Source organism: Macadamia integrifolia, unplaced genomic scaffold, assembly GCF_013358625.1.
Source record: "Macadamia integrifolia cultivar HAES 741 unplaced genomic scaffold, SCU_Mint_v3 scaffold629, whole genome shotgun sequence".
NCBI classification, from domain to species: domain Eukaryota; kingdom Viridiplantae; phylum Streptophyta; class Magnoliopsida; order Proteales; family Proteaceae; genus Macadamia; species Macadamia integrifolia.
This window is the reverse complement of record NW_024870501.1, coordinates 110,370-128,276: the sequence shown is the minus strand read 5'-3', so window position 1 is coordinate 128,276 and position 17,907 is coordinate 110,370. Positions and strand designations below refer to the sequence as shown.

General features: G+C 37.5%; 2 protein-coding genes across 3 annotated transcripts; one reads left to right on the top strand and one right to left on the bottom strand.

The window, feature by feature from the left end:
* Positions 1-679: 679 nt before the first annotated feature.
* LOC122069495 (54S ribosomal protein L19, mitochondrial-like) lies at positions 680-6,021 on the top strand. Of its 2 annotated transcripts, XM_042633522.1 has the most exons (3): positions 680-912; positions 1,217-1,720; positions 5,212-6,021. In XM_042633522.1, the coding sequence occupies exon 3, from the start codon at positions 5,294-5,296 to the stop codon at positions 5,759-5,761; it is 468 nt and encodes a 155-aa protein (XP_042489456.1). In that variant the 5' UTR covers positions 680-912; positions 1,217-1,720; positions 5,212-5,293; the 3' UTR covers positions 5,762-6,021. The 2 variants fall into 2 exon arrangements, with proteins under 2 accessions (XP_042489456.1, XP_042489455.1); XM_042633521.1 differs by lacking the exon at positions 1,217-1,720.
* Positions 6,022-7,948: 1,927 nt separating this feature from the next.
* Positions 7,949-11,183, bottom strand: LOC122069510 (accelerated cell death 11). Its single transcript, XM_042633541.1, has 4 exons — positions 10,913-11,183; positions 10,607-10,779; positions 8,687-8,832; positions 7,949-8,271 (listed from the first exon to the last, which is right to left on the bottom strand). Exons 1-4 carry the CDS (start codon positions 11,096-11,098, stop codon positions 8,165-8,167), a joined length of 612 nt encoding a protein of 203 aa, XP_042489475.1. The 5' UTR covers positions 11,099-11,183; the 3' UTR covers positions 7,949-8,164.
* Between the last annotated feature and the right edge of the window lie 6,724 nt (positions 11,184-17,907).

The following is a 17,907-nucleotide window of genomic DNA, read 5'->3' as shown; positions in this document are numbered from 1 at the left end:
ATGGTTAGGGCGAATTGGGGATTGTGTGGATTAGGCACACGGTCTCAAATTCGATTCCCTATCTGTGCATCTGTGATTCTCATGGAGATCATGGTGGTGGGTTGCTATGCTAATCTCCTGAGGATTAGTCGAGGTGCGCAAGTGTCTAAATTACTTTTATGATTTAAGAGGAGATCATGATGGTGGGTTGTTGTGCTAGTCTCCCGAGGATTAGTCGAGGTGCACAAGTGTTTAAATTAAATTCTGTGAAAGTGCTAAAACCCATGGATGAAGAGATTCTCTCTTTAGTATAAGTGAAGGAAAACTCAACCTAATTATATTGGTTGAAAATTTGAAAACAACAATTCAATACAAATTTTACATAGGACTAACCAAAAGTCCCACAAAAAATAAAGAAGTGGTTTTTTCTTACTCCTAAGCTTAAAACTTTCTAAATCTTTTACAAAAAAAAAAAATTTCTAAACCAGTCTTCTTATAACTCAATAAATAAAAATTAAAAAATTCTAAATCATGTGTCATTTGGCTAAAATAAGCCTCACAACACCGGATCCGGCTTCTCTCATTACCTTTGATTGTCCAGGTATTACCCATGGTTATCTGAGCCATCTGTTTGAGGCTCATCCAACGGCTGTGGTTTTCTTTCTAAAAAATACACATCTTCATGGATCCAACCCATACCCAATTCAATCAAATCGGAGCCTCTCCGTCTCCTCTCTCCTCTCCACATATCAAAACAAAATCCCGCCCTAGTCTCTTCCACTCTCTTCTCTCCCAAAAATCAATCGCTGAAGTTGAACGCGAAGGAGAACGTCGAACAGAGGTGCCGAGGTTGAATGCGAGGGAGAAGCGAAGCTAGAACGTCGGCAATAACAGCGAAGCAGAACGATCAGTTTTGAGGTTTTCTTCAAGGAGGTAAATCCCGAAACCCTTGTTTTTTTTTTTTTTGGGGGGGGGGGGGGGGGAATTATTTTCATGGATCTCTCCAATTCTTCTCTACTATGGGGTTTTAGTTTTCTGAAATGTGGAATAGGGTAGACGTTTTGTGGGTAGTTGTCTCACTGATTGGTATTATCTGAGAACTCTTATCTTGAAAGTTACCTCTATTTCTGTTTTTCTTTTTCATCATCATCATTCTTGTGTTCCATCTGTTTGAATCTGGATTTTCATTGGTGAACCATATTCCACATTTCACCTCTATTTGGTTTAGGTTTAACAGATTGCCTTGTTTTTCTACAATATGACTGAGGTGTGCATAGAAGGAACTATATCGGGTGTGGGTTGGATCCATAAAGACAGGTGGTTTTTCTGAGAAAGGAATTATAGCCGTTGGATGAGCCTCGGACAAGTGTCGATCGCCCAGGTAACAAGGGACAATACCTTTGCAATCAGAGCTAAAGAGACGAGCCGGATCACACAACACGCTCGTCTTACTTACTTTTTCAACAAATGCCAAGAAGCAAAAGAGATAGGGGTTTAGGGTTTTGCTCCACCTTCTAACGGTCAAACCCAACTTCTTCTCCATTTCCTCTCTACTGTGATGATCCGTTTTGGGCCACTGGGACGACTCAACTAACTCCTCTTGACTGTGCATTAGTGTTCCATTATAGGGCATTAGATCCGTTGAGCGGATTCAAAAGTGTTGTTTTTTTCCATCGATAGAACCCAGGATCTATTGTTCTTCAAGTTCAAGTTCAAGTTCAAGTTCGACTGTTTGGATCTGGTAAGCTTATCAAAACTCCGATATGATTGCAAATTGGTGTTTCTTATCTAGTTTTTTGTCATTGAAGTGGGTAATCGGTCGGGGAGTGAGTGCCAGCAAATCATCTGTTTCTCTGCTTGGGAATTTCTTGTTGCGTTTCTGAATTTGTTTGAACTACCTTACATGTTCCCTCTTGGCATTTGCCTCTTGAGTTGGAATCTGTTCTCTATATTATTAAGTTCAATAAGAAGTACTGACTTTCTCTGCTACAGCTTGAATTTCTCTTTGCTTGACTGTTTGCTCGATTGTGCAAACACTTTGTTTGAATGTCTAATGACCTCAAGGGAATAACGTAAGAAATATGAAGTTCTTTTAGGATCTCTGCATAGATTCATAACTAATCAAATAGGACTTGGGACGATGAGGAATCCAAAACCAGGGTTTTTTTTTTTTTGCATATGAATTTGGGAGAGGGAAACATGGGTGAGTGTCGTGTTTTGGCAATAGGAACTGAGGTATGAGAGATGGGTTATTAAGCACTAGGCTTGTCAGCTTGAGGTGCTTGGAAGATGGAGTCAATGGGACGTGCTAGTATGGAGTAGTTACAACATGACAAATAGTCATGTGCATATCTTGAGGGACTAGGTGTTCCTAGACTTGTTGCAACTGTCCTTGGTGGTTGTACCTAACGTATACAATCTCTTTGTACTCTTTAACTTTGTCATTGCTGAAGATCTGATATGAGAAGTGGGAAAGCTCACTTGGGCTTTGTATGGTTTTATTAATACAGAAATTGTTAGAATTGGTACTCATAGATCAGAAGGTAATCCAATCCATTTTGATGTGTTTTCTAAGCATTTTTCATATGTATTTAAATTGAAATTGAACAGCAAGGTTCAGTGTTAGACTTTTGTATTCGCATTGCTCAACACTTTGCTTTGTAAGTAAGCATGTTTGCCATAGAGAAGATTTAACACCTTGTCATTTGCTTTTTAATTTTATTTTTTGGGGTTTTTAGTTCGTTCTCTTACATTTCAATAGTTTCTGAAATTTTTGGAAGTGGGAAATGGTCAACAAGCAACTTGAGTCTTTTGGACAGCTGGATAAATCATTCTCTTGGTGGAGTATGACATAGATTTTTAGTTTTATTTTGGCTACCAACTTGAACCAGTGACACGTCTCTATCCTCTACTTGAGGTGCAGGTGACCACAGTAAACCTAGGATTGTGCTGCAGTCACATCATGCTGAGGGTTGAGTATAGATCACATTTTCATAGGTTCTCCTTTATGGGATTAGTTCCATGCTGATGTTCAGATCTGATGAAACTATCTAATCTTTTCAAAATATTGATCTGATTTGTGATGGAAAATGCTTTTTTAAACAGGAAAGCCCAATGAACAAAAGAGATGGTACGGCTTTTAATATCTTATGAACCCAGTTATAAGAGGTCTCTTGTAGTGATGAGGTGGCTCTGCCAACATAGAACAAACTATCAACCTGAGCCCTTCCCCAACCTCATAAAGGAAGTCCTGAAAGAGCTTTTCCGTAACACCACCCCCTCCCCCCGCGGCGGTGTTGGTTTCTAAACTTCTTAAGACCGTGTAATAAGTGGCACTTGTTAGGAGCACCAAATTGAGGAGTATCAACTCATGTATGGATTAAGTGTGCAAGTTTGTTTTGGGATTCATGAATGTGTCTCACTTAGCAAACCACTTGGCCACTCCTTAGCCACCATGACAAGTGATTTGTGTAATAAAGAATGGGCAAGTGGATTTCCTGAATGATTAGCACTTCTCCGAAGGGGAATGTCTATCATGATGTTGTGGACAATGTCATGTTTATGTACTGTGTGTTTTATCTTCAATAAATATAATAAATAAAAGAGGGGGGGGGACAACCAATTGAAAACAGAAAATTGTTTCTAAATGTGTGTCCACTATTACAACAACAACATAACTTTATCCCAACTAAATGGGGTCGGCTACATGGATCCGATATGAAAAAAAGGGAAATCAAGAAGCACCCAAAAAAAAAAAAAAAATGCATCATAGGGAAAAAGGAAAAATAAGTGAAAATGGACTAAGAGAAGCAAATAAGGCAGAAATCAAAGATGCATCATAGGGACCCCCCTTACACGGGGTTTGCTACCCAGATCCTTGTCCTATACAAAACTCTATCCATGGTCATTACTAGGATCGAGCCCCACCGTGTACATGTCTCTTCTCACCACTACATTAATAGTTATTTTAGGCCTACCCCTACCTCTTTTAGTTTCCTCCAAATGAATGTACTCACTCTTCCTTACTAGGGCATCTATTGGTCTCCGTTGCACATGGCCATACCACCTCAATCGGTTTTCGCGGAGCTTGTCCTAGATTGGTGCAACCCCCAACTCATTTCTTATACAATCATTCCTTACTCTATCTCTCCTAGTCTTACTAAACAGTCTTCTTAGCATTCTCATCTTAGCTACACTCATTTTAGTCAAATCATTCTTCTTAACTGCCCAACACTCCGCTCCATATGTCATAGCTGGTCGTACCACTATCTTGTAGAATTTTCCCTTAAGTTTAGTAGACATTCTTTTGTCATTTAGTACTCCTGACGCACCTCTCCATTTCATCTATCTCACTTTAATTCTGTGAGCAACATCATCCTCTATATCCCCTTTTTGTTAAAGATAGACCCCAGGTATTTAAAACAATCACTCTGGGGTAGCTTATGTTTCCCAAGTTTCACCACTCCTTCCCTTCTTCTAGTCTGACTGAAGGGGCACATCATATACTTTGTCTTCGTTCTGCTTATCATAAAACCTCTTGATTCCAAGTTTGATCTCCATAGCTCCAATTTAGTAGTAATCCCTTCCATTGTTTCGTCTATCAGCACTATATCATCTACAAATAGCATACACCAAGGAATCGGGTTTTGTACGTGCTTGGTTAGATCATCTATTATGAGTGCAAACAAATAAGGACTTAGAGCCGATCCTTGGTGTAGCCCAATAGTAATTGGGAATTCATTACTTTTACCCTCTATCGTCTTGACACTCGTCACCACTCCCTTATACTTGTCCTTGATTATATTTACATAGTTATCCACACCCCTTCTTTTCTCTAAGACATTCCAAATGACCACTCTCTCATACACACTCATGTGTCCACTATTCTTTTTGTTAAAAAAAAAAAAGGCCGAGCAGCTTCCATTATCAAACATGTTTTCTGTTGCAACAAAAACAGAAATAACAAAACAACTAAAAATTTTTTTTTTCAACGGAAACAGGAAAAAAAAAAATTATCAAATGGACCCTTTCATTTTATCCTGCTACATTTTGTGTTGTGATGTGATTCTGTATGTCTCTTTCAATCTTACATTTTATCATATTTTTGGGGTAAATTCTGCAATTTTTTCTTTGGTGATTGGTCGAATGCTTTCAGTAGTTCTGGTGAATATTTGAGTGGTGTATTGATGATATTCAATTCTGTGACATCATTTTTTTTCCTGTATTTTGTAGGTGCAAACCTGTGTTTTGAACCTCTAAAACTCTCTTCCATATATCTGTCTCTTAAGGAACAAGAAATAAAATCACTTTGCCCATGGCATCTGTAAAAGAGATCCTAACTCGCAAGCCAGTGTCTGCTACAATCCGGCTAACTGTTCCTGCTGGTGCTGCTCGACCAGCCCCACCTGTTGGACCAGCCCTGGGTCAGTATCGTCTTAACCTAATGGCCTTCTGCAAGGACTTCAATGCTCGAACTCAGAAGTACAAACCCGACACCCCGATGGCAGTTACCATCACTGCTTTCAAGGATAACACCTTTGAATTCACAGTTAAGTCTCCTTCCGTCACTTGGTACCTAAAAAAGGCAGCTGGAATTGAGTCTGGAAGCAGTCGCCCTGGCCATGTTGTCTCATCAGTCTTAACTCCAAAGCACATATATGAGATAGCTAAGATAAAACAGTCTGATCCCTATTGTCAGTACATGTCATTGGAGGCAATCTGCAAATCAATCATTGGAACTGCTAATACTATGGGCATTAAGCTTCAGAAGGAATTAGATTAGTTTGATTTAAGAATTTGGGTTTTTTCACCGTGTTGAACAGATGAGAGTTTGACGTCAGGGATATATCCTCCCATTCATTCTGTTGTAGTCTTTAATCCATTTTTCTTTTCTTTTTTTCTTTTTTTTTGTTTTCTCTCCTTTTTATGAAATTCTCCTTCATCCAATCAACATTAACATGTAAAAAATGGTCTGTGACTGTGTGATCTGTGTTCAAGGCATGGTTTCTGAATGAAGATTGATTTCTGAAACTTAATAGAAAATGAATAGTAAGTGAAGCAAATAATTAAGGACTAAACTACTGACATTGATTCATGAATCAAATTTTACTGACAAACTAAAGAGATGAATACGTCTTAATCTTTTTTTCTGTATTGTCCTGGTTTCAATATCATTGTGTTCATGGAGTATCTGTTGTGTATCATCAGGTTGGGAAGTAAGTATTAAAGTGGAATCCATGTCCTCCATATATTATTAATCTTTTTGAGCAGCTATGCCCCTTTATTATGTCTTGTTGTCAGCTTTTGACAGCACCTTAAACTATTAACCGAGTCTGCCGGACAAATGAGGATAAGTCCTTGGTTCCCACCGTAAGCTGGAGAACAATATGCGAGTCCAAGAAGTCTCGAGGACTCCATCTTAAACTGGAGAAAAATATGAACCAGGCTATCCTTGCAAAAAAAAGCTTGGGAAGGGGGTTGGTCGTGGTCGATGTATCAACCTGTAGATGGATCCATGGACTCTGAGGGTAGCTCCTTCCTTGCCCCCTTTCCTGTTCCCTCAAATACCCATATCGAAGTGGCTGACATGATCCACCAGCCTACTATGACTCGGGGAGCTAAAATGATTGGTCATTGGTGGCCTGAAGACACTTCTTTAGCTATTTTGCTTATCCCTCCCAAACCACCCCCCCCCCCCAAAAAATAAATAAATAATACAAGGGAGACTTCACAGTAGCATCTGCTTATAGGTTCACTCTAGATCCTGAGTCGGGTATAGCTAATCCTATTTGGCAAAGCGTTTAACACATTCAAAGCACTGTAAAAGTGAAAATTTTCTCATGGAAGCTGCTCCTTAATAGAGCTCCTCATTAGGTCTCCTTCAACAGTAGGGGTTTTAGCTTGCATGGTGCCAAGGTTCTCCTGTTAGTTCTGACCATTTGTTTCTTATTTGCACTTGCTCCTCTACGGTATGGACCGTGGCCAGACAATTCCCAGTCATTCCTAACAGCTTTTCCATTCAGGAATTGGTTGGAACCATCTTAGCATTGAGGGGGTGGAACCAAAATGAGGAATGATCGAGCAGCACTCTCATGGCTAGCATATAATGGCATATTTGGCTCTCTTATATTGGTGCATCTTTTCATACAGATCATAGACAATCATGCGTCATGAAGCACACTAAGCCCTGCAATCATGAGTCTTTGTTTGAGTTGTGTGAAATTACCTATAATGGGTTTCTTTGTTGAGTTGTACATTCACACATACCCTAGGTTGTACATCGTGGGACTGAATCTGAATCTTCACGAGGTAGTAATTTCCTTGACAACTTTTTTTGTTTCAGTGGTTATTTCCACTTAAATCAAATTTGAACCGAATTACTAAGACCCTGTACATAATGAAATTGAATAGAGACCAAATAAAACCAAACCAATTTGTTTTGGTTTTGGTTTTGGTTCAGTTTCAATTTAAACATATTATATCCTGAATTGAACCCAAAAGCCGAAACCAAACTGATTGACACCCTTGCCTTAGCCTTAGCCTCGAGGGAAGAGGGACTGTTGAAGTATGAGTCCTCTTTCTTCTGTTCCTCAATTGTTCAAGTCAATCACCATTGAACTGCAGTTGCAAAAGGGGATTCCCCATTCCCTGATAATCATGGGATGGATAAGTTTGGACCTTCTAATCCCTAGGAAACTTTTAGCATCTTATCAAGAGATCACAAAGCTACCACAACCCATACAACCATTGATCAACATGAAGCCTCACGTGACGTGGCACCATCTCTGATGAGCTAAAGGGAGAGACCTTTGTGTCACATGGGCAGTATCCACCAATGCAAAGGAGTGTGCTATTTTTCTGGCTAGTTTATATATTCAACTTGCCACATCCACCTTGTTCTTGAGCTTTCTCTTATCAGTAAAAATGTATTGATTCATGAAAAAAAAAAAGAGAGAGAGAGAGAGAGAAATTTTACAAAATAGTGTTGTTCCTTCTATTAGTCAGATAACAGCGTCAAGTTAAAAATAAAACATTTTAGGACCAATACATGAGTGTAATAGATAAGTGTAATTTGTACTTGTTTACATGAGCAACAACAGTGGCAACAGAAGCCAAGTTCCCCGTGACAAAGATTAAAGAATCCAAATCAAAGGTCCATCTGATGAGATCATGTAAAACTTCACCTTCACCAGTCTATGCCCAACTGCTTTGAAAGAAATAGCTTGTCGATGTACTGAATAAGAGGTGCAGAAGCAACAACGTAGTTTTGCATCCGAACCATTGCTGAGGCCTCTGAAAGCATTAACGAACAAAAATGCAAGCAGCTTATTATAATCATGAGATAGGGCCAGAATTTTAAAGTAGCCGAGACACACAGAGACCACAGTTCCCACTTATTCAAACTGTATTCTCAATGCCCTGTATAGGGACTGCACCTCAACAAGAATCATCGCCAAATAATTATGAAAGTTCAATGCAAGAAACTAAATTTAAGCACCCAATTGAGTTTTCATCAGTTTTTAAAGTACAACCATGCTTTTAGCCAACCAATCCTAACTGCTCTTTTGGTGGTTGGCAAATAAATTTGAACCCAAGACCGCATACGGTTGCAGTGCAGTGTCAACCAATTAGCAAACTATCCTAATGATGTGATAAAGTCGTATCAAATGGTTTCAAGGTCACTAGTTATGGAGACATGGTTACTTACCATCTTCATTCAGCTTTTTCAAGAGCTGTGCCTTCGTAGGAAGAGCATACATCCCAGCAGAAACAGCTTTCCTGATGGCCCAACCATGGTGGGGAGCAAAAACGTTGGCATAAGCCACAGAAGCTGCATCCTTCAAGGAGTTTCCCCTGGCAATGAATTATCCATTATTAGTAAGTTCTAGAAAAAATCAATCACTATGCCAACCCCATCAACATAGATTTATTCTGATATTGTGTAATCAACTACGTATATTATAGAGACATCAATAAGGGCATGTACTCAATCTTGTATTAGTGGACCCCTAAAAGCAGCTACCTACTTATAGCAATCAAACCTGACATTCACAAACCTCTATATATGAAAGAGAATTCCACCAATCTGACCAAGTTCAGCCAAGTTACAACTATTACATCCACATTGACAAAACTGGATTGAGGAATTGATGACCGGAGCAAATTTATAAGAATTGGATATATATATATATATATATAGGAAGTTATTGTAAATGACATAAACAAAACTTGAATTTTCAACGTAGATGCTACAAGATTCTAATATTTCAAAGACTCTAAGCGTAATAACAGCATCTGTCGACAAAAAAGATTACCCTGAGATGATCATCTCATGGCTATTGAGAACAAATCAAATCAAATGGTTTGTTTCTCAAACTTTCTGACTCACTCCTATCGAGCTTGGCTCAGAACCACCTACCGATGGCTCTCTAATCCATCGAAACTTGCTCTTGATTTTTCCTTCATCAGTCTGCAAACTGCAAGCAAAGCAGCTCTTCTCAAGAAAGAAAAGAGGCCAGCAGGTCCTTTTCCATTTGACCACCAACTCAAGAGCAAAGCCATCATAGGCCACCCCTCATGCAGCACAAGGATCTTCACTACAAGTCCACTCTATTGGCAGATACTATGACAACTCACTCTGCCATGAGAACAAAGAAATCTAGCTACTATTGGATAAACCCTACCAGAACATCCCATAGTCAATAAATAAATTCCCCATTTTGATGGATATACCTTGAATAGATTTTCCATTCTCCTTTCAGGTCTATGTAGTTGAGTTTTTGGTTAGGATCAAATTATTAATTATTAGGTTACTTTCTGGCCTATTAGATACCTATCATGTTGATGCATAAAGCACTCTAGGACCAGTAGGTATCTTTTGAAACGTTTGTTTTGTCTGTCCCTCATATTGATGGTATCTTTTGAAACGTTTGTTTTGTCTGTCCCTCATATACATCAATCTGTTTGTTTCATCACAAATTTTAACAACAAAAACAAATAAAAGAGTTCTAAAATTGATATTCACAAGCCTACTCTTACTTCTTGGAAACCAGTAGAAGCCCATGACTGATGACAGCAGTAATAAGCAGAACTCAAATTTCTTCACTAATTTGATTCTAAAGCAATAACATTAACTATAAAAAGGCACAAAACTCTTTACTTCAAAACTGACCCCTAAAAAATGAGAAACAGAAGTTCGATTTCGTCACAGTAACACCAAAGATTGAATTAAAATATTAAAATAGGAAATCATCCAAATAGGTGTACATTGTCCTGTTTGAATGTCCGACAACAATCAGCACAACCCTCAGAGGGGATCTCAATAATACATAACCAGTCTCTCTCTCCTGATAGAGTGGAACTCAGCAATCAGCAGTGAATGCCGTTAATCTCAACATTAAAAAGATTTCAAGCGCATCTAGATTTACTTTTAAATAAGCATTTTGACCATTGTTGTCTTCAATTCAGTGCCATATTCCTTCAGTCCAAACCATGAGATAGGAGTAGCGTAATTTAATTAAATCCAATACATAAAAACTATTCCTTAATGCCCAAAAGAAAAAAGAAAAAAAAAATTTTGAATTCACGAAATTAAAACATACTTTTACACTAGAGTAGTCAAACATACTCTGAAATTTGAATTTGCTCAAATAGAACCCTGACCATATCGATTCCACGCTTCACTCTAAGAAGGTTTCTCGAATGACTACCAGCTTTCTTCACACAATTGTTCTCAATGTCCCGATCCAGTAAAGATTGTAATGTTTCAATTGACTTTGACGCTTCAGCCAGATCACGAACCTGTTACCCACCAATAAGGGAAAGGAATTTATGAACCAATCACTAAATCGTAATTTCCAAGTCATAGACTCATCAAGAGTAACGCATTCATGAAAGAACAAAACAAATTTAATAACCGATGAAAATTTTGAACCTTTGCTACGTAATCCATCTCTGCGAACTTGAATGCGATACCCAAGGAACCAAAAAGAGGAGAAACGAGAGAACAAGCATGAGAGAAAGGCGCAACCTTGACATCTAGGGTTTCAGAATTTACGGTAGCTGCGAGATCTGTGAATGCCTCTGCAATCATTACCAGAGGTTTGTCTCCGTCAGCCATCGAAGGAAGTTTCGAGCTCTCTCTCTCTCTCCCTCTCCCTCTCGCGCGCGCGCGCGCGCGTTCTCTTGCTGCTTCATTAAGTACGGATCAAGGAATAATTGGCAACGTGAGAATCGTCATTCGGGGGGACTCAGAACCGCATATTCCTGTACCCAAAAAAAAAAAAAAAGGCACATTCCATCTGACATTGCCGACTAGAGTCACTAGATTAAACCAATCTGATGGTAGAAAACTGCCCCTTCATTCATGGGCCTACATGTCAAACGTTAGATCACAACCATGAGTTAAATCTCGGTACTCTATCCAACCTATACGATAATTGAGGCGATATGGATCCATTAATATGATACTATTTGTTTTTTTAAGAAAAAAGTGACCGTTTGATTTAGAATCAGACCGATACATCTTGATGCATTTGATCCGTAGCAATATCAGTAATGATGGATACAATACCCGATATTGTGATTTAAATTAGGAAAAGATTTCTACCAAAAAAACATTCAAGCGGAAAGAATGCTCCCTAGTCTCACAGCCTCACGCCCATACACATAGATTGGAAATCAAAGCAGGCCACAAAAGAATGTCCAATTCCTATGTAAAATCTTGAGGCGATAATTATGTAAATTTCATCTTCCAGGTTGTTGGGCTCAGGATGGGCTTGGGTAACCCAACCCAGCCCAAAAATGAATGTCCTATTCCTAAGTAAAACTTATATAAATAGATATAGGGGAAGAGATCTCTGAGCTGTCAGGATAGGAAAGAAACCGCAGGATATATTTGCATTTTCCTTACAATCAAAAGGAGCAGACCCTTGAACAGCTTGAGAAAGAAGTGCAAGAGGAGACAATAGGGAGAAAACTCAGTAATCAAACCTCTAATACAAAACTTGTTTTGTTTTAACCTAACCCATATAATGTGGGCTAAGCAAATAGGACCTAAGCCTATACCCATAAGGAGCATTGTGGTTCACTCTCTCAAGCCACCACACCGCCATCCTTAGAGAGGACCCACCATCACCACTCATTGAGACATTTCTTTTATGTAAGAAAATGGGTTATGGCCCCTTTACCTTCCAGCAATGGACAACCAGGAATGTATTCCTCCAACGCATATACATTAGGACATGGTGCCCACATATCCTATAAAACAAGGGTTTCTTGAGACTTGACAGAGAAGCCCTTCCGACTGTGTTTGGCACCCAAAGCTAAAGTTTCCAAAAGATAGCTTAAGTTTTTTTTTTTTTTTTGAGGGGAGGGTATTTAATTATTAGTAAGGAATAACTTAGGTATTAAAGTATTGGTGGTTTGGATATCAAACTCTGCGAAAGATGCCAGCATGCTAAGTTGGTAAACTCTGTGGTTTGATATCACTTGCTAGGGGTGTCAAATTGTTGATTTAGTTCGATTTTGATTTTTTTTTTAAAGGTTTTTTTTTTTTTTGCATGTATTGGGTCAAACTAGAACCGGATCAATAAGATGTTAGAACTAAGTATAAAAAACCAAACCAAAGCTGATAGCTATTGGTTCAATTAGTTTCAATTCATTATTGGTTTCTTCTAACGGTTGATTAGTTACTGGCCCGATCTCAATTTTTCATACTAAAAAACAAAAAAGGAAATTTTGTTAAAAAAATAGATTTATCAAATTTTGGGGTTTTTCGATTTCTTATCCCTTTTCTTAAGGTCCAAACAGTTTCAGTTGGTTTGGTCGGTTTTGTATCTTAATGGTTTTCTTAACCAAAACCAATGCCAAATAGATTGGTGGGTCAATCCGATCGATCTAGTAATGTTTGACACCTTTATGATATTTTCAGGCTCTAAACTCGTTTTAATCAAGCTTACAGTTACAACGATGAAGGAGAATAAGAAATCAATTGCATTGAGCACACTGCACACCAATGAGGGGCGCCTGAACAGTTTCATACATAAGAGTTGGGGTGTCAAAAGTTGATCTGAACCAATGAAGTCAAACCAAATCGATCAAAATCGGTTGAACCAAAAACTTATTGGGGATCATATTTTGGATTGAGGTTTTGCAACACTTAACCAAATAGGACTACAACGAAATCAATCTTAAAAAAATGGACCTAAACCAAACTCAAACTAATATAACCCAATAAGAAATTGTTAACAGCCCAAAATTCGGGGGAAAAAAAAGACATTTTTTTCTATACTCCTCACAAATATATTTATATGGTCAACCTAATTCAAACCAGCACTAAATCTATATGAAATCAAAATCAAACCAAGCTAACAACCGATGTACACTTACGTAAGTCAAAACAACTCAAATGATCAATATCATACCCTGATGGCAGAAGGTAGGGTGTCCAAGCTCTCTAGTGGTAACCTAATCGAATTTTTTACATTGAGTGAAGGATTAGTCTTTTTCTTACCACATCTTTCGGAATGAAATGATGATCATGTTTTCAACTCATTCATTCTCACTTTGAAATCAATCAAACCAAATCAAAACCAATCCAAATCCACCAATTGAAAGTTGCCACCCCGCATAAGCGAGAAAGAGAGAAAAAGCCTGAAACTGCTAACCAATTACCTTTGGGAACGTGTACACACAAATAACATGGGGAGCATACTGTATGCCCTCTTTCAAAAGGTAAAAGATTGTACTGGACACCTAGATAGCTTCTTTAATCCTTTTTCTTTCTTCCTTTCGTTTTTTTTTTTTTTTTTTGCAAAAGATATTCGTTCGTTGAATTATAGACAAAAGTTTTAAAACCTTAATGATATATGATCAAACATACATATATCAAGTATTACATTAATTATAGCTTAGCTTTGACATTAAAAAGTTAAAGGGTTTTGGGGCTCTAGTTTTAAAGATTGATGAAGTTGAGGATGATATCAACTATATCAATAGAAATAAAGCATTCACGTGACCTCCAAAAGAGGCTTTACTCATTGTGACTAGTGAGGTTTATCTAATGAGTGAGTTGTTTGGTAGGGACCATTTAAATGAGAAGAATGATGGGCAGGTTTAGGAACAATACCAACAATATGGTAATTTTAATAAATGCTTTGTCTTTGGCATTCGGCATTCCTTGCAATTTGATGCAAATAGTTCCTTCAATTATTATATATGTGCCTTAAAAACGTTGTTTTGTTTCATATCAGCGTGGTGGAGCATGGTTCTAAATATTAATATCATCGGAGATTTATAATAATACAAAAGATGTAGATGAACGTATCTATCATAAAGTAATTAATATTTAGAAGGAAGACAACGTTACCTCCTGACATGTACCTGCATCAAGATATACAGTAGGTGAAAAAATACCACGTTATTCTGTGTTGAAGATACACACTTGTGTCCTCTCATTGGCCAATCAAGTTGGTGTGTACATATGCAAGGAGGTAGTGTTCTCTTGCCCTATTTAAAATTACATCTGATACCGCTCTGTTCCACATCATATATATCAGTATCGGTATTGGTCCAAAGCCACTTGATACGACCAATACCGATATAGACACCAATTTTAAGCTCCATATCGTTTTTGCCAACTTTTTGAAATCATATTTCATAGGCTAGGACATGGGCATGTTTCTATTTAGTGGTCTATCGGTTATTGGTTCATAGTTGATTCAATCGAATTGATTTATAAACGAACTACACAGTTCATTCACTAATTGAGCTATAAACAGTCCTTACATGAGCCATAAATAGCTAAATTCGCATAAACAGGTTAATTGAACTATAAACGATTGGTTATCTATCAATACCGATCAGGCGTCCATCAATCCACAATCATGCAACTGGAACACCCAATTGTTATTCAGCCACTCGAGCCTAACACGGATAGTAAATCTATTGGACCAATATCAAGCTTCAATTGATCGGCTCAAATAGAGCTTACCAATGCTTGCTAACTTTTGACACCCTAACTTTTAATTGGGTTAGAGAGGCTTCCACACCTCCCCTTCGGTACTCTAGGTTAATAGTATATATATATATATATAGAGAGAGAGAGAGAGAGAGAGAGAGAGAGAGAGAGAGAGAGGTGGGGGTAACTAGGGGTGTCAATCGGTCGGGCCGGTTCGGTTTCGATCGGGCTTAATCGGACTTGAATACTTTCAAAGGTTACACCATGTCCGCCCATTTAACTAATTGGGCTTAGTTATTGAGGGCATGGTACACTTTATATTCGGTCGGTCGGTCTCGGGTTATAATCGGGCCACCTTAATCGGGCTTTAGTCGGGCCTTAACAGGGCTACGGACATGTTTAATGTTAAACGGGCTTTAACCGGTTTTTAAACGGGCTTTAACCGGTTTTTAAACGGGCCCTCTTTAAAATGTGCTATTATATTCCGGCCCACTTATGCAAGCCCAAAAAAATGACAATAAATCAATAAATGATACAAAATATAACCATTATTTAAAATGTGAATATGTCTTTACTTTTTAGTTTTTATTCTTTAATTTGGGGGGTGAAATAGGTATTCTACAATCATTAAAGGGTCAGGCCAAGTCGGTGCACAATAGGCCGGTCTCGGTCGGGCGTTATTCGATCGGTCTCGATCGGGCGCCAGACGGTTCAAGTAGCAAAACCGAGACCGACCATTTATAAATGGGCCGGGCTCAAGCCCGACACGTTTAATAAACGGTCCAGGCCGGGCCGGTCTTTAAACGATCGGTCCCGGTCGATTTACCCGATTCGGGCCACAAATTGACACCCCTAGGGGTAACGGTTAATAGTACTTTTGTAGTTCATGCATCATTATTTGTTGTACATGCTATAAATCTACTATAGTATGTCATCATAAGCCTAAGGTTGATTTGTAGTGGTGCATCATGTTGATAGCCGGCACTTATTATAATTAGTCATAATCTGTCAATATTTTTTCATGGATCCTCGCATTTGTCCTTGCTTGAAATCTCCATGTAGCCAACCTCATTAAGTTGGGATAAGGTTTTGGATGTTGTTGTATGCTATAAATCTATTAAAACAATTACATAGCACGGATGAAACTATTCATATTGCCTACCTCTAACATTCCACATGTGGGGAGAGTGATATCAACAATATGTCCCCAATATTCAACCCATCTAGTTGTCTTCTCCTCCCATCTTGTAAATCTACTTATAATGATTATGTTGATGATGATAAATTATCATATGACCAACAATGATGTATAAAGATTTTTAGAAGACCCAATGTTATATCATCAAGTCTCGATTTCTCATTTATAAACGTAGCTAATGTATCTTCTTCATAAAGGATTTCTTCATAATAACAACGCTTGCTCCTAGAGTGTCCAAATAGGATTTAGTTGATCTTATTGCTAAAGCGTCAACATGAACGATTAGAACTTGGCCAGATTTTAGATGCAGTCATTTTTTTGATATACATCCATTTTCACAAATGGACTGTTCAAGGCTATATTGGATACTGTTCTACCCAAAAGAAATGTTGGATATTAGAGAAACAACATATGAACCAATTTATTCTTCTTTATTTTATTTGTTATTAAACATATAAACAAGCTTAGCATAGTTGAAATGTGGATAGAGGAGGACGATTAGAAAAACTACAAAAAATAAAATGAGGAATAAATAAATTAGATCTAATTTAGGTGTAGCTCAGGTGCTTGATAATTTATAAGAAAACTATTTGAGGTGGCACAAATATATGCAACGGAGGCCTATTGAATGCTCAAGTAATGAGGGATGACTTGATTCATATTAAACGAGCTAAAAGAACCAATGGTAGGCTTACAAAAATGACTTTAGGAAAAATGATGAGGAAATACACGAATAGATTAGGACTAATAATAAACATGGCTTTGAAGTTTGAATAGAACTGATTTGAGAAATGTGATCTATGCAATCAATACTATCTGTCAATTTAGTTGGGATAAGGTAGGTAGAGTTGCGATGAGTTGAGTTGTCAATTAACACATCTCCCTCCAAAATAGCCTATGTATTCCACTTTTAAAGCTGATTTAATAATTTTGATTACTAGAGAGATGGGACATCCTACGGATTGGTTACATATTAAATCTTGAAGTTTGTCTTAATTTTATGGCCATCATATATTTAACTCTTTCTATCACACTTTCTAAGTTTTAAATTCTTTAAAAAAGAGAGGAGGGGGAGGAGAGGGGAATTGTCCCCTAATTTTTAGCCTCTAATAAATTATAACCTTCATTCTATCAAAATATTATATACATAGTAAAAAATTGATAAAATATTCCTTTTAATAGTTAGATTTGTGACAATAGGAATTCATGCCAACAGAAGGGTTGAGTATCGGTTTTTGATTTATTCCAATAAGATATTATAAACTAAGCCCTTGCACATGTAACCTACTTTGCCCATCTCATCTTACACCCTTCATTTCCCAACCATTTCCTATTATTCTATATCGGTTCTATTAGCATAAGATAAAATGCCTTCTTTTTTTTTTAAATGATAAGACCTAAAAATTCGACGGAATATTAAAAAAAAAAAATCATATATAAACCATTTTATTTTAGGGAAATTCAATGAGAAAAGTAACCTAATTTTCAAAGGAATCAATATGGCTCCACAATATTGTTTAGTCTCAAATAACTACTAATTTTAATAATTATTTAATTCAAAATGCAATAATTTTTTATTTTAAAATGCTCTAATTGTTATATTGGCATATCTTTCTCTCACAGTGTATTTTGTAAGTGTCAGGTTACTAATTTTTTAAAGTATTAAAAAGAGAAGTTAAATGGTTAACTTACTTTTAAGTTTATAAAGGGAAAAAAAAAGGGGGTGGGAGGGTTTACAAGGGCAGGGATTGTGACTTCACATCAATTTTTT